The sequence below is a fragment of the Engraulis encrasicolus genome, chromosome 11, assembly GCF_034702125.1.
Source record: "Engraulis encrasicolus isolate BLACKSEA-1 chromosome 11, IST_EnEncr_1.0, whole genome shotgun sequence".
NCBI lineage: Eukaryota > Metazoa > Chordata > Actinopteri > Clupeiformes > Engraulidae > Engraulis > Engraulis encrasicolus.
The window spans coordinates 28,424,720-28,437,219 of record NC_085867.1 but is presented as its reverse complement, the minus strand read 5'-3'; the positions used below and the strand labels follow the sequence as shown (position 1 = coordinate 28,437,219).

General features: G+C 43.2%; 1 protein-coding gene across 1 annotated transcript in view; it reads right to left on the bottom strand.

Moving 5' to 3' along the window:
* atp8b5b (ATPase phospholipid transporting 8B5b) overlaps window positions 1-12,500 on the bottom strand; it is a 46,994-nt gene that overhangs the window by 22,374 nt on the left and 12,120 nt on the right. Inside the window, exons 7-13 of the mRNA XM_063210350.1 lie at window positions 11,196-11,268; window positions 10,883-10,953; window positions 8,574-8,656; window positions 7,440-7,598; window positions 2,925-3,013; window positions 2,343-2,536; window positions 514-722 (exon numbers count right to left, since the gene is read on the bottom strand). Coding sequence (XP_063066420.1) covers window positions 514-722; window positions 2,343-2,536; window positions 2,925-3,013; window positions 7,440-7,598; window positions 8,574-8,656; window positions 10,883-10,953; window positions 11,196-11,268 — 878 coding nt within the window. The remainder of the gene's footprint in view (window positions 1-513; window positions 723-2,342; window positions 2,537-2,924; window positions 3,014-7,439; window positions 7,599-8,573; window positions 8,657-10,882; window positions 10,954-11,195; window positions 11,269-12,500) is intronic.

Sequence of the window (12,500 nt, the reverse complement as noted above, 5' to 3'; positions counted from 1 at the left end):
CAAAACATTGATACTTCTGCATGAATAATCTTTATCTAGCCTCTTAAACAGCATATTTGTAGCCCAGCGCATATCATGACTGAGATCAGAAGATATTTACTCTCTACCATGTTGTTAGATGGTCAGCTTAGGTCCCGTGAAACGCGGAACTAAGGGGCGGGACTTTCGAGCTCTATAGTCCATAGTCCTGGTCTTACTGTAGGCCTTGTGAGTGGTCAGTCTTAGTGTACAGGTCTTGTGACTTTTCCAGATATAAGCTGCTGTAGCCCCCTAACCAGACACCATCCCGCCACAGAGACACTATAATAGCCACTAAAAAAAACTTAGCTATGATAATACTACACCACTTTGACATAGGACAGGGCCTTTAGTAATACATTACAACTTGGTCATTGCCATTACTTTGATAACAGCTATTTTATAACAGGGGTAGTGTCTTATAACAGGAGTGAAGTAGCCTTTGTAACTGGCTTTACTACATACAGTATGGACCGGTTCTACTACTGGTCTTACCAAAGCTCTTGCCGTTGATGGAGCACTTGTTGAAGCTCATGATGTTCTGCGTGAGGGTGCCAGTCTTGTCTGAGAAGATGTACTTGATCTGGCCCAGCTCCTCGTTCAGGGTGGTGGTGCGTGCCTGGGCAGGGGTGTTGCTCGCCGCGTGGTACATCTTACGGTCCCAGTCGATGAAGTAGCTGTTACCCAGACGAATGATCTCCACACTGAGGGACACACACATACACATAATATACATGTATGCTGTGAACAACAGGCATGCACACATGCACATGCGAGCAAGCGCGCGCACACACACACACACACACACACACACACACAGACACACACACACACACACACACACACACACACACACACACACACACACACACACACACACACACACACACACACACACACACACACACACACACACACACACACACACACAGACAGACAGACAGACAGACAGACACACACACACACACACACACACACACACACACACACACACACACACACACACACACACACACACACACACACACACACACACACACACACACAGGGTCATTTCAGCGATCTGCCACTTGGGGCTCGAACTCGCAACCTCCCAGTCACAGCAACAGTTTAGCCTAGGCCAGGGGTGTCAAACAAAAGATGTGGCCCAGATGCAGAAGGTTCAATCTGACCCCAGACTTGTAGAGGGAAAAAAAACTAAGAATGACAAAAAAAGAAGAAAGTCTCTTGCCCATTGCAAAGGTACTGCAGGTGTCTAAGATTTCATATTTTCAATACCTGAGAACGAAAACAAATTGTGCGTGTGTGGGGGAGAGGAGGTTATGCCTTTATTGTGACAGGACAGCTATAGAGAGACAGGAAATGTGGAGGGAGAGAGAGAGGCAGGGAAGGTTTGGCAAATGACCTTGGGCCAGAATCGAACACGGGTCGGCGGTGTTGCAGTCAAGTGCCCAGCCGCGGCTGTTCCGAATTTGCCTTTATTGCACCATTTACAATCACTGCTCCTGATATACCTGCTGCCATCTACCTTGAGATGATTGACTAGGAATCCGATATGAAGCAGAAATCGGTGATACAGTACTTCGCGATTGCGTTACTGGTCCGGCCCACTTGAGATCAAATAGTCAGTGTTGCCAGATGTGTCTGATCAAATAACGCCCAAAAAGTCCTCAAAAATCGCCAAAATGCACTAAAATTGCATTTATTTCTATGGGCACCAAACTGCAGGAAAAAAAAACGCCAAATGGTCAATTTTTCCTGTTTTTACCAGCAGACGGCCATCCCAAGTAGCCCAATTGGGCGGGTAACTGCCCAATCTGGCAACACTGCAAATAGCCGGTACGTGGCCCCTGAACTGCAATGAGTTTGACACCCTGTAGGCTGATAGCTCAGCACTTCCACATCTGCAGACTTTCGGGAGGGAGATTTACTAATATTTACTTTGGCTGGACCCTGGACAAAAACATCTGGAAGGGCCCCAAACCCAATACATACCCAATTCTGGGCCCCCTCTCTCCCTGGGTCCAGGACAAGTGACCCCTTTGAACCCTCCTCCCTGTCGGCTTCCCTGCTGGTGAGCTCTGCTAGTTGACATCCGTTACACTTACACTTACACTTGCACACACACACACACACACACACACACACGGACACACGGGCACGCGCACACACGCACACGCACACGCACACGCACACGCATATACACGCACAAACACGCACAAACACACACACACACACACACACACACACACACACACAAACACACAAACACACACACACACACACTCACACACACACACACACACACACATTGCCTTACAGACCTGACGTAGAGTGATATGGGTACGACAGTGTTGAGGATGATGACGTAAGACCAGAACGTGAGGAAGGCTGCGAAGGCGGGCCCGTTTTCGTCTTGGGGGGGCAGGAAGGCTGCGAACGCAGAGCCCTCTCGACTCTCCCAAATCCCCTTACCGATCGCCAGGATGGTACACATGAACGCCAGCCCACCGAAGATCTGACACGGGGAGAGAAACGCCAAGGTCATGCTGTGAGTGTGTGTGTGTGTGTGTGTGTGTGTGGAGAGAGGGGGGTGGAGAGGAGTGTGTGTGTGTGTGTGTGTGTGTGTGTGTGTGTGTGTGTGTGTGTGTGTGTGTGTGTGTGTGTGTGTGTGTGTGTGTGTGTGTGTGTGTGTGTGTGTGTGTGTGTGTGTGTGTGTGTGTGTGTGTGTGTGTGTGTGTGTGTGTGTGTGTTACACTGCATGTACTGTATTTCTATGACCAGGTTGGTGTGTGTGTGGAGGGGGGGAGGCTGTGTCTGTGTGTCCGTCCGACCGTGTGTGTGTGTGTGCGTGCGTGTGCGTGCGCGTGTGTGTGTGCGTGTGTGTGTTGGAGTGTTTCACTCACAGTCAGCACGAGAACATTCATGAGGTGGTCAATGCTGGTGCGCTTGAATCTGTTCTTGCCAGAGTTCTGCATCAGCTTCGTGTCTGGACCTGAGGCAGATTAAACAGTTACCTTACCTGGACCACATTCTTAAAGGGACACTGTGTGAGACTTTTACAAACCCCAACTCCTATGAAGTTGGGACGTTTGGTAAACAGTGAATAAAATCAAAATGCTATGATTTTCAAAACATTCAATATATTCATTAGATGGAGAATAGTGAAAAGACAACATATTAAGTGTTAAAACCGAGAAAAAATATTGTTTTGGGGGACATACGTACTCATTTCTAATTTGATAAATCCAACACGTCTCAAAAGAGTTGGGACGGGGATCAGTGAAATTTAGTAAACATCCAAATAAGATAAAACAACAAAGAAGAACATTTCAAAATGAATTGTACTGACGGACAATATAGGTGTCCAGGTACAAGATCATCACAGAGAGGCTGAGTCACTCAGAATTAAAGATGCAAAGGGAATAATTACCATAGTTATTACATACATTTTTGAATTCCCTTTGATTTACCATGATTGAGTGTATATAAGACATACAGTGCCCTCCATAATTATTGGCACCCCTGGTTGAGATGTGTTAAAAGCCTTAAAATAAATTCAGTGTTTATTGCAGAAGAATACTGTCTCACTGAAAATTGTAGGAAAATGTAGCCTTCAACTCAAATGAATTGTAAGAAAATAAAAAAAATCCCTGACTAAAAAATAATTATTTTTCATTAAATCACCTGTTCCACAATTATTGGCACCCTTAACAATTCCCAGGAAATAAATATAATTGAAGCATTTCTGTCATTTCTACAGTAGTTTACAAAGTTTACCAGAGTATGTAGGAACATTTAATTAGTAATTCATCACTTCCTGTTTCCCTGGGGTATTAATATGACGTGACACCGAGGCCATTTCTCTTATCCACTCTTAAACATGGGAAAGACAAAGGAACACAGCATACAAGTGAGGCAGATGTGCGTCGACCTTCACAGGTCAGGCAGAGGCTACAAGAAGATTGCCACTCAACTGCAGCTGCCCATATCCACTGTGAGAGGAATAATTAAGAAGTTCAAAACAACTGGAACAGTGGTAAACAAGCCTGGACGAGGACCCAAGTTTATTTTGCCACCACGCACAGTGAGGAGGATGGTAAGAGAAATCAAAAGATCTCCAAAGCTCACTGTTACAGAATTACAACAAATGGTAGCATCCTGGGGTCACAAAGTCTCCAAATCAACCATAAGGCGCTGTCTACACGCCAACAAGCTGTTTGGGAGGCATGCACGGAGAAAACCTTTCCTCACTCACAATCATAAATGCAAGCGTCTGGAGTTCGCCAAGCGGTATTGGGGCTTCAATTGGGACCGTGTGCTTTGGTCAGATGAGACCAAGATTGAGCTTTTTGGCAACAAACACTGTAAGTGGGTCTGGCGTACCACGAAAGATGCGCATGCTGAAAAGCACCTCATACCCACTGTGAAGTATGGGGGTGGGTCAGTGATGCTGTGGGGCTGTTTCGCTTCCAAAGGCCCTGGGAACCTTGTTAGGGTGCATGGCATCATGAATAGTTTGAAATACCAGGACATTTTAAATCAAAATCTGTTGCCCTCTGCCCGAAAGCTGAAGCTGGGTCGTCACTGGGTCTTTCAGCAAGACAATGACCCTAAACATATGGCCAAATCTACACAGAAATGGTTCACCAGACACAAAATCAAGCTCCTCCCATGGCCATCTCAGTCCCCTGACCTCAACCCCATTGAGAACCTGTGGGGTGAGCTGAAGAGGAGAGTACAGAGGAGAGGACCCAGGTCTCTGGATGATTTAGAGAGATTCTGCAAAGAGGAATGGCTGAAGATCGCTCTTTCTGTCTTTTCCCATCTTGTGAAACATTATAGGAGAAGATTCGGTGCTGTTTTGTTGGCAAAAGGGGGTTGTACAAAATATTAACACCAGGGGTGCTAATAATTGTGACACACATTATTTGATGTCAAATAATTATTTCTTTATGTGGGATTTTTTCCCCACTGAATAAATGCACTTGTATTGAAGGTTGGATTTTTCTCTTTTTTTCCATTAAGGTCCCATATTATTTAGAAAAAAAATAAAATAATTGGAAGCTAAAAAACACATCTTAACCAGGGGTGCCAATAATAATGGAGGGCACTGTATTTTTGTTACAAAAATCATTGTATAGGTTCATGGCATCATGAAATATATATTGGCTGTAGTCTCACTCTAATTCCTGGAGTGCTAGAGCTATTGAAAATTGACCATATTAAGAATGCTTAATGCGTGCAAATGATACAGGGGTGTAACATTCTCCTAAGCACTTGAGCTCACTTGAAATAGACCCAGAAGACATGGGAAACTGTCCTTTGCTTACAGAAGTCAGCAGAAGTTGTAGAAGTCCATTCTTTTTGACAATAATAGAGCATTGCACATCCTGTGCTACAGTGAAAATGGACCATCCAACTTGTGTTAGTGCTAGCTTCAAAAGTCAGCCTCCATGATAACATGCGGGTGCAGTAGTGCATTGGTTAAGATGTTCTCACTCATCTGTAGAGTTAAATACGGTGCTGAATGGTATAAATGGGTTTTAAACAGCATGAAAAGCCACTCATGCATTATATTTTGAAGGGAGATCTTCGATTACTGCCACATAGTAAGGTCAAATTGCATTCTCTACTATGTTTTAACAGTTTGGCTCCATCATAAGGACCAGCAGGTGATAAAATGGTGGGCTTTTGGTCAAGACCTGTCACACTGTAAGCACTACAGAAAGGAAAAAAAATGCAAAACATGACAAGGAATACACCCACCATTTAAGCTGGTGAATTCATGTCCAAGATAGGAATTAACACTGTTTTTTATATAAAATCATCTCATCGGTTAATGTATTTAACTGTTAAGTGTTGTCTTTTGTTTTGTTTTTAGTCTTCCTCGACATTTGCTGCCATTTATTGTCCCCGTCCCAACTCTTTTGAGACGTGTTGGATTTATCAAATTAGAAATGAGTACATATGTCCCCCAAAACAATATTTTTTCTCGGTTTTAACACTTAATATGTTGTCTTTTCACTATTGTCCATCTAATGAATAGATAAAATGTTTTGAAAATGATAGCATTTTGATTTTATTCACTGTTTACCAAACGTCCCAACTTCATCGGAGTTGGGGTTTGTAGTTGTTTATTTCCAGAATTCATGCTGCCCATTCACTAATGTTACCTTTTTCATGAATACTTACCACCACCATCAAATTCTAAGTATTCATTATGACTGGAAGTTGCACTTTTCATACACGAAAAGGGGGATCTTCTCCATGGTCCGCCATTTTGAATTTCCAAAGATAGCCAATTTTAGCTGCAAAAATGACTGTACTTGGACCATACTAGAAAATATTTGTTTATTACTTAGTAAACTTTCATGTAAAGATGAAATTTGGCAATAGGCGGCCCAGTTTCAATGAGCAGCATAGTTGCAGTACCTTTTTTGACCATTTCCTGCACAGTGTCCCTTTAAATTGAAATGGAAACAGTTACCTTACCTAGACCACATGCTTATATTAAAATGGAAACAGTTACCTTTCCTAGACCACATTCCTATATTAAAATGGAAACAGTTACCTCATCTAGACCACATTCCTATATTGAAATGGAAACAGTTGCAAAATACCTCAGACAGCATTCCGGTGCAAAACACAAGGCCAAAGCATCACCCTGTGATTCTGAGTGTGCTTCCCCTCATCATCATCATCATCATCATCATCATCATCATCATCATCATCATCATCATCATCATCGTCGTCTTTATTGTTATTGTGATGGAGTGACCATCACTAGGGTTGTGGGTGTGTTCTGACTGTCGCGCCAACGAGCCTGGCTCTTTGGTGTAGCGGTCAGAGCCCCAGTCTGCTACCCCAGAAAGTCCTGGTTCAAGTCCCAGCTGGGTAACTCTACTCCCCTTCGCTATAGTTATTATTATTATTATTAATAGTACTAGTAGTAGCAGCAGGGCCCCTGACAGCATTGTCTGGGCACGGGACAAAGTAATCTGAAAGGGCCCCCCACGCAATATAATGTAATGAGGACCCAGTTCTGGGTCCCCTCTCTCCCTGGGCCCAGGACAACATACCCATTTGTCCCCCACCTGTCGGCTGCCTTGAGTAGTAGTAGTAGTAGTTGTAGTAGAAGTAGTAGTACCGGTAATTGTAGTGATAGTAGTAGTAGAAGTGGTCGTAGAAGTATTAGTAGTAGTAGTAGTAGTAGTACTAGGCCTAGTGGTGGTAGTAATAGTAGCAGTAGCAGTAGTAGTGGTGGTAGTAGTGGTAATAGTAGTAGAAGTGGTCGTAGTAGTAGCAGTAGGAGTAGTAGTAGTGGTAGCAGTAGTAGTGTAGTGGTAGCAGTAGTAGTAGGCTAGTAGTAGTAGTGGGGATAGTGGTAATAGTAGTAGTGATTGTATCAGTAGTATTACCTCCGAACACCACAAGTCCAAAGCACCACTGTGTGTTCCTGAGTGTGCAACCCCTCAGCAGTATCTTGTCGTTGTCCAGAGCGTACGTCTGCCCCCCCACCTCCAGGTTGCCCGTGAACTTATCCAGACGGTTGTTGGGGGCCTCGCAGCGCACCTCACCTGAGAGTTGCCATGGAGACAGAACACAACAAGACAACTTAGACAAGACCACAGGGGTATTTGATAGTGGAGAGACCTGATCAGCCTAAATGGCACTGCCACAGAGGTGTTACATACTGTGTAACAAAGCCATGGAATTCAGAGTATTGACAGCCGGGTTAGACCCAGAAGTACATTTCCCACTTGCTTCAATATAGATTGAATCAGTTCTCAGTAGCAGATCTCTTTCCATAGACTAACACAAAACCACTACACAAGCCAATATTAAGGAGAAACTAACTACCGGTACATTTCTGGGTAATTCTTAAAATTTGCTGACATTACGTATATCTGTGAAGTAGGACCTATTTTAAGATATGGGCTATACTACTCTATGCTGTGTAAGCCATTTCCTGGCACTAACAGCAGGAAGTGAGCACCATAAGCAGCCATTTACATGTAGAAAAAGTGGAACAGAGCAGTCGATAGGATAAGCTTGTCTCTTGTATTAGTTGGCTCAGAAGTAGGAGCCTCAATATCTGTCCCCTACACTGCCATCTTGTGGCCAAATATTACAACTGAAACATTTGGAATGAAAAACACAGTAATAATTGTTGTCGAGCTGGTCACAGTCAGAGGGTTGCAGGTTCAAATCCCACCCTTACCTCTCCCTAGCACCTCCACCCATGGCTGAAGTGCCCTTGAGCAAGTCACTTAACCCCCACACTGCTCCAGGGACTGTAACCAATGTATCTTCGTGTGACTTAAGTAAATGATCGAAGTCCGCAACACTGTTAATGCTCCCAGTTGTTTTATTTGCACAACGTTTCGGACCTTGGCTTCAGTGACTTTATTTTGTCCAGCACCTGTGCCACTGATGTGCACGCATTCTCTACCTTCTTCATGTGACTTAGCTGAAGGCTGAGAGGCTGGCTGTGTTTTCTCCTGTTACTACTGAAAGCTGTGTACTGTAGGCTATATCTTCATGTGACTAACCTCTGAACGCTGAGAGTCCCTGAATGTTGTCCCCCAAGTCTCCTGTGCAGGTCAAAGCCTGCTTCACCTTCAAGTTCGTTTCTCTGTGGAACAGCACAATATGTTATAGGCTCGCCACCTCTGACTGACAAAAAACCTGGACATTTCGAAAACAATCACCCATTTTGCTTGTAAGCAATGATATCTCTCTATATATACAGTATATGTACATCACATCACATTACATTTGGCAGATGCTTTTCACCGAAGCAACTTACAATCGAGGTCATAAAAATTTTGCTTCTTTGCACCGCAACAACATTGACCTAAACTCATCATGTACGCCTGCTTTTAGACTATTTAACTGGAAATGACAGCCCAAAGGAGAACAGTGCTGACAAGGGAGCACAGAAGTTTGAAATCGTGTTTGACCAGTCTCCAATGCAGTTTAACTAAACATATAGATTAGACACTGACAATACTCACACACGCATACGTGCACACACAATGTGCTGTAAAAATGAACATACGGATACATTCATAGAACACATAGACCACATGCGATGGCTGTTGATCTAGATAGGCCTTCAAGTTGCTATACTGGATGCAGTAGGTCTTGGCTAGCATGGCCACACCACACCAGGGTCACAGTATGCAAATTGTTACACTCTTCACCATCATAGATGTAATGGATAGATAAAGTAGACTATTTGAAAAGATTAACTTCTTATTATAGTTAGGGAAAGATATGGATATTTTGGGAAATCTGTGAACTAATTTATTACCAATACATTTTTTTTACCATGTGTTCTTACAGGTGTCTGGACACACCTCACAATTTATCCACGGCCAAATCCAATGGGAATTTCCGTGACGCCCCGTCAAAGTTGGGGTGCACAGAAGGCCTATGTAAAAATTGGAACACTGCAGATTGGGGGGAAAGGATGCATAATGGGTCATAACTTCTGAAGTAAACTACATACAGAGACAAATGAACACATTTTTCCATACATTACTGACCCAGTGAATTCAATTGAGGGGTATTTTTGGACATTCGACCACATTTGAACCCCGTTTTTGGTCAAAAACGGCAAAAAATTGCCTTAAATGTGTAGAAATGTTCATTTTTTTAATCATATTTCCAAGTTGTGTCCATTATAACCACTTGCTCTTCATTTCTCATTTACAGTATGACAATATACTGTATATAGTCTGGGTTTGATTATTCTATTGGTATTAAGCTGAAATAATAACCCAAAGTTTACCATTTTTAACCCTTTAATGCCCTACACTGGAACCCAGACAAAAGGTTGCAGAAGGGGCCATAACTTCTGAAGTAAATTACATACAGAGACAAATTAACACATTTGTCCATACAATAGTGGCCCAGTGAATACAATTGAGTGGTTGTTTTGGACATTTGACCACATTTAAACTGCGCTTTTGGTCAAAAAACGGCAAATAAACATACATTGATGAATTTTTTAATTTGAACGAATGAAAAGACGGTTGATTTTCAACACATTTTAGGCTGTTTTGTCCTGGAATTCAGTTTAAATGTGATCAAATGTCAAAACCAACCACTCCATTTCATTTCTTGGGTCAGTATTGTATGGGAAAATATGCTCATTTGTGTTTGTATGTGGTTTACCTTCAAACTTATCCCACATTCTGACAAATTTTATCATTTTCCGGGCTCCAGTCTAGGTCATTAAAGGGTTAAAAATGTAAACTTTGGGGTATAATTTCAGCTTAATACCCTTAAAATAATCAAATCCATACCTTATTCTGTATATTGTCATCCTTTAAATGAGAAATAAAGAGCTAGAGGTGAAAACGAACGAAATAAAACGTGAAAATATGACTGAATTTCTACACTTTTAAAGCCATTTATTTGCCGTTTTTTGACCAAAAGCGCAGTTTAAATGTGGTCAAATGTCCAAAACAACCACTCAATTGTATTCACTGGGCCAGCTTAATACCAATAGAATAATCAAACCCAGACTATATACAGTATATTATGCATCCTTTCCCCCCAATCTGCAGTGTTCCAATTTTTACATAGGCCTTCTGTGCACCCCAACTTTGACGGGGCGTCACGGAAATTCCCATTGGATTTGGCCGTGGATAAATTGTGAGGTGTGTCCAGACACCTGTAAGAACACATGGTAAAAAAATCTATTGGTAATAAATTAGTTCACAGATTTTCCAAAATATCCATATCTTTCCCTAACTATTAGGAGATATGGGGAATTTGAGAAGGGGAGAGTAAATTCTGATGAGGTAAGTTTGAAAGAGGTGTGTGTGAGAGAGGTGTGTGTGTGACTGACCCGTCCAGCTCGGCAGTCTCGATGTAGACCAGGTTGAGGGGCTCACTACTGGACAAGAGCAGCAGGTCTGCCTGGAGGGTCACATGACATGGGGAGAACCACGCATCAGAACAGGTCACGCCATTTCAATTTTTTAAATTGAAATAGCAAATATTAATTAATTAATTTATTCACTTTTGTATCACATAACATTACCTTACCTTACAGTACCTTTTGCAACCATGTATGATTTTAAAGTCGATATGTGTCTGTCACTGTATATGTGTGTCAAAGTGAGAGTCCTAATCATTCAGCACTCAGATCTGACTCTTACCGTGACAAACTGGTTATTCTCCAGTTTGATGATGTCACCCACTTGGACATTCCTCCATTTCTCACTCTTCAGTCTGTGGAAGAGGAGAGAGAGGAAAAGAAGCGGTGAGAGGAGAGGAGAGGAGAATAGAGGAGAGGAGAGGAGAGGAGAGGAGAGGAGAGAAGAGGAGAGGAGAGGAGAGGAGAGGAGAGGAGAATAGAGGAGAGGAGAGGAGAGGAGGTGAGACGAGACAAGACGAGATAGGAAGAGAGGGGAAGAAAGAAGAGGATAGAAGACAGGAGAAGGAGAAGGCACAGTGAGGCCGAGGTCATGGTGTGGTGTAAGCATGTCATACACATGGGACAGTGTTGGAGTGCTGTGGTGTGGGGTGGCCCAAGCACAAAGGAGGAAGTTTGCCATGGGCTGACATCATCATGTAGACATAGTGTATAGGGCGCATGCTTAACCCCTTATTATATGGTTGTGACGTCATCGGCCGAATGCTCCATTCATTTCAACGGGGCTCCCCAACGTTCGCACGTCTGTTATTTTTCGATAACGGACGGGTTGGTCTATAACAGACCGCTGTCAATGGCAACAAGACTTTTCATTGCTAAAGCGACTTTTCAACAAGACTCTAATCTGCTGCTGTGATAGACAACACCTGCTGTCCTGGCTACCTAGCTGTTAGCGGTGTTCCACGGCACTGTTTTGTTTTGCGCATCAACAATCTTTTGACATTAAAAACTATAATCGACTTCACATTAAATAGGCCTAAAGAAATGTCCCCGCCATGTGTGAATCATGTAAGTATATCCATATAATAAGCGGGTTAACTTTCGGCGAGTCGGTCGCTTTGTGGAATAGCAGCACTTCGCGTCGGGGTCTAAAGATTCTCTCTGTCGTGCTGCTATTCCACGGTAGCGACCTTCTCGCCGAACGTTAACCCTTACTTATTATATGGTTGTGACGTCATCTGTCGAATGCTCCATTCATTTCAACGGGGCTCCCCAACGTTCGGACGTCTGTTATTTTTCGATAACGGACGGGTTGGTCTATAACAGACCGCTGTCAATGGCAACAAGACTTTTCACTGCTAAAGCGACTTTTCAACAAGACTCTAGGCCTAATCAGCTGCTGTGATAGACAGCACCCGTTGTCCTGGCTACCGCTGTCAATGGCAACAAGACGTTCACTGCTAAAGCCACTGGCTTGTAGGCTATACAAGTCAGTGGCTAAAGCGAATGTTTCATATCACTCCGCAGGGGTCCGGTCTTTTGTCACTCTAATCAGCTGCTGTGATAGACAACACCTGTTGTCCTGGCT